This window comes from Chenopodium quinoa, unplaced genomic scaffold (assembly GCF_001683475.1).
Source record: "Chenopodium quinoa cultivar QQ74 unplaced genomic scaffold, ASM168347v1, whole genome shotgun sequence".
Classification (NCBI taxonomy): Eukaryota; Viridiplantae; Streptophyta; class Magnoliopsida; order Caryophyllales; family Amaranthaceae; genus Chenopodium; species Chenopodium quinoa.
In genome coordinates, this window is record NW_018743252.1 from 7284307 (window position 1) to 7288196 (window position 3890).

Here is a 3890-nt window from a genome sequence, read left to right on the forward strand (position 1 = left end):
TGTGTGTGGTTTTGTTGTTGGCGCTTTGTCTCTCATTTGATGAGGACTTTAGGGTCATGTCGCTCACTTAGCTGGGTGAGGACTTAGATTTGTGCTGCTCATCTTATGTGACAAGGGGTTATGTAAGTTGTCACTTACTTAGCTATGTAAGGACTTATGGATATGCCATTCAGCCTGTTTGGCGATGGCTTTTTATTTGGACTTCTCACTTAGCTTATGTGAGAGTTTTTAAATGTGTCATCCCCTCTACTCCCCACGAAAACGAGCTAGGTGAGACCAAGAGAGCCTTGGTGTTGCCCACTCAGTTCCCTTCCGTCTTTCGTCCTCCCCTACCATCTTAAGTTGAATGTGTTAGGCAACCACCTCAGGCGTCCCTGTTCTACTCTAAGTTGGTAGGTTGAACTAGGCAGTGATGTCTTTCTTTTGGGTGAAAAGTATGATTCTGGGTGATCCTTGAGATCAACTCATGTCTTGCCATGTCTTGCCTTAGTATTTTTGGCATAGATGTGGTGACTTTTAGTTTATTCCAACTTCCCTGCGCGTGAGTGTATGATGCTAAATCATAACATAAGATATAAACATGTTTTAAACAAGTTCATATAGGATACTCCTCACGTAGAGGCTCGTATTTTATTGATTTAAATGACTAAATTTCCTTGATTAACATTGCAAAAATTAAACAAGTTTCTCTATGCTTCTACTTGGCCATACGACTTTAAACAAAATATTTCTTTAACATATCTGCATTAAAACTGTTCCTTAAAACTTGACCTTCTTGATTAGAGAGGAGGAAAGCACCTGGTCCCACTTGCTCGTGGATGAGAAAAGGGCCTTCCTAGTTGGCCAACAGTTCTCCGTGCTGATTTCCTTTTCCAATTGCTGCGGTTCTCCTGAGAACCAAGTCTCCGGGTAGTAACTCTCGGTGCTTGACTCTTTAGTTGAAGGCCTTTGAGATTCTACTCTTTTGGGCAGCCAGTTTGAGGGCTGCTTTCAGTCGCACCTCTGGGAGGAAGTCTAGCTCTTCCAACAGGCACTTCTCATTTCCTTGCTGTTCATAGTGCTGAATTCAGTGGCTGGGGATTTGCACTTCTACCGGAAGAACAACATCTGCTCCATATGTTAAAGCAAATAGACTCTTGCCAGTAGCTTCCTTCTCTGTTATTCGATTTTTCCATAGCAATTTTGGCACTAGGTCGACCCAAAGTCCCTTGTGCTCCTCCAGCTTTCTCAGCAAGGCTATAAGGATCAGCTTGTTCACTACCTCTGCCTAGCCATAGCTCTGCAGGTGGCAGACTGAAGCACTTACATACTTGATGTTCAGCACTTCCAGGTAATCCTTGATTGTATCATAGTCAAACTGGCAGCCATGGTCAAAGACTATACACTGTGGCACCCCAACTCTTGGATAATGCTCTTCCCAATAAAGGTTTTTTACTTGGATGCCTTTATGTACTTTGTGGGCTCGGCCTCAATCCCCTTTGTGAAATAGTCCACTGCCACTATGAGATATTTCCTGCTCGCTGACCCAGTGGTGAACGGTCCCAATATGTCCATTCCCCACCGAGCAAACGGGATCGGGCTGAGAATCGGAGTTAAATCATTTGCTGGATGGTTGATGATTGGGGAATATTTCTGGCACTTTTCGCACTTTTTAAGATATGCTAAGGCATCCTATGTCAATGTTGGCCAGTATACTCCTCTTCGAAGTACTTCAACTCCTAGAGCTTTTCCACCAATGTGATTTGCGCAAATTCCTGAGTGTGCCTCCTCCATGATTCCTTCCTGCTCCAACTCTGGAATGCATCTCAAGAGAGGCTTAGAGAACCCTTTCTTGTTTAGCTCTCCATTCATCACTACGTACCAGTTGGCATCTCTGTTGACCTTCTTGGCTTTTACTGCGTCATCTAGCAGTACGCCATGCATCTTGTATGATAGTATGTCCGAGAACCATGCTTGTTGCTGAGTGCTGCAGTTCACCTGTTTATTTCCAGCGATGCTCCTCTCTTCTAGAACTTCTACCATGACTGTTCTTATGAGGCTCTAAAGAGTTGAGCTGGCTAATTTTGATAGCGCGTCAACCTGTGAATTTTCTTCTTTGGGGACAAGGTCTACATGGAAATGCATTAGTTGGGCTGCCAACTCATTCACCCTAGTTGCATATTTCAGCATTGTAGGCTCTCTGGTTTCATATTCCCCCTTTAGCTGACTGGCTACCAACTGGGAGTCAGTATGTAAGTGTACTTTCTTCGCTCCAGCTGCAATACTCATTCGTAATCCCACCAGGGTTGTTTCGTATTCAGCCTCATTATTTGATGCCTTGAATTTAAACTTGATGGCATACTCGAACACATTGCCCTCAAGTGAGGTCAGGATTATTCCAGCGTCGCAGCCTGTTTGGGCTGGCGATCCATCCACCGCTACTTTCCAGATTCCCACCTCATCATCCTTTTCTTCGTAAGAGGCTTCTACTATGAATTCGCCTAGAGCTTGGGCCTTTATGGATGCTCTAGGCTTAACTTCCAGTTCATACTCGGAGAGCTCAATCGCCCATTTCAGCAGTCATCCTAAGGCATCCATTTTCTGCAGAGCTTTCTCTTGTGGGTGGTTTGTGTTGGGTTTTGTGATGTCCAACACCACGCGGAAGGCAACCCGCCCAAAATCCGCACACAAATTAAAGTAATTAAGCATGTATTAAAACCTTAATCACATGATTAACAAGAAGAGAGAGAAAGAATCATTACCCTTGTAGCGTGCTTCGCTCTAACTTAGAGCTCAGACTTGAAAGCGTAGAGTCCTGCAAACACGCGAACCTCCAACGGCTAACACCCTCGCTACCGAACCGAGCCCGCCCCTACCCCAAAGCTTAGTCTGAGCTAGACCAAAAATTACTTAGACTATTAGAACAAAGGTTTTCTCTCTTTGGAGATCCCTTCAAGTTCACCAACTCAAGTGCTCTTTCCCAATGCCAAATGATTGGTATTTATAGGGAAATGAGCCCTTAAAATCCCATCTTCCATCAATGTGGGAAAATTGGTAAAAAGGCAAAATACAATTTAATTTGAATGTTCAAATCGAATGGACTCATTATTTAGTTCTAAAGCACAATTAAATAGAAATGGAATAATAATTTACAGAAAAATTAAATTACTCCATAAATTAATGGTTTAACATGGTGTTTTACATTAAGATCTCCAAAACTTAATTAAAACACACAAATTGGGAAATCAAAGCCAATCTCCAATGTGCCTGATTCCCATTGCCTCAACGTGCTTGTTGTGTTTCACTTGAGGCAAAGGTTTAGTGAGTGGATCGACTACATTGTCGTCCGTTCCAATCTTGCCAATTCTGATTTCACCCTCGGACTTCCATTCCCTTATCATGTGAAATCGCCTCATGGCATGTTTTACCTTCTGATGTTCCCTTAGCTCTCTAGCCTGAGCAATAGCTCCATTGTTATCGAAATAGAGATCTATCGGACCCTTGATTAAGGGTACAACATCATGTTACCAACGAACTTACGAATCCAAGCTGCCTCCTTAGCTGCCAAGTATTCGGCTTCAGTTGTAGAATCTGCAGTTGTGCTTTCTTAGCACTCTTCTAACAAAATGCTCCTCCATTTAGACAGAATATGTACCCTGATTGAGACTTAAAGTCGTCTCAGTCAGTCTAGAAGCTTGCGTCGGTGTAACCTTCAACAACCAAATCCTTATTCCCACCATAGGCCAGAAATTTATCCTTGTTCCTTTTTAGGTGCTTTGGGATATTCTTGGCCGTAGTCTAATGCGCCTCTCCTGGGTCTGATTGGTATCGACTCGTAGCACTCAAGGCATATGATACCTTCGGCCTAGTACATATCATGGCATACATGATCGATCTAATAATCAAAGCAT

General features: G+C 43.2%; 1 protein-coding gene across 1 annotated transcript; it reads right to left on the reverse strand.

Annotated features, from left to right (window-relative positions):
* Nucleotides 1–1671: 1671 nt before the first annotated feature.
* On the reverse strand, nucleotides 1672–2022 carry LOC110734916. The gene has a single exon (XM_021915042.1). It carries the CDS (start codon nucleotides 2020–2022, stop codon nucleotides 1672–1674), a length of 351 nt encoding a protein of 116 aa, XP_021770734.1.
* Nucleotides 2023–3890: the final 1868 nt, after the last annotated feature.

Bases quoted from the DNA above. Each gene is read 5' to 3' on its own strand.
- LOC110734916 (XM_021915042.1), bottom strand. From the start codon at position 2,022: ATGGTAGAAGTTCTAGAAGAGAGGAGCATCGCTGGAAATAAACAGGTG.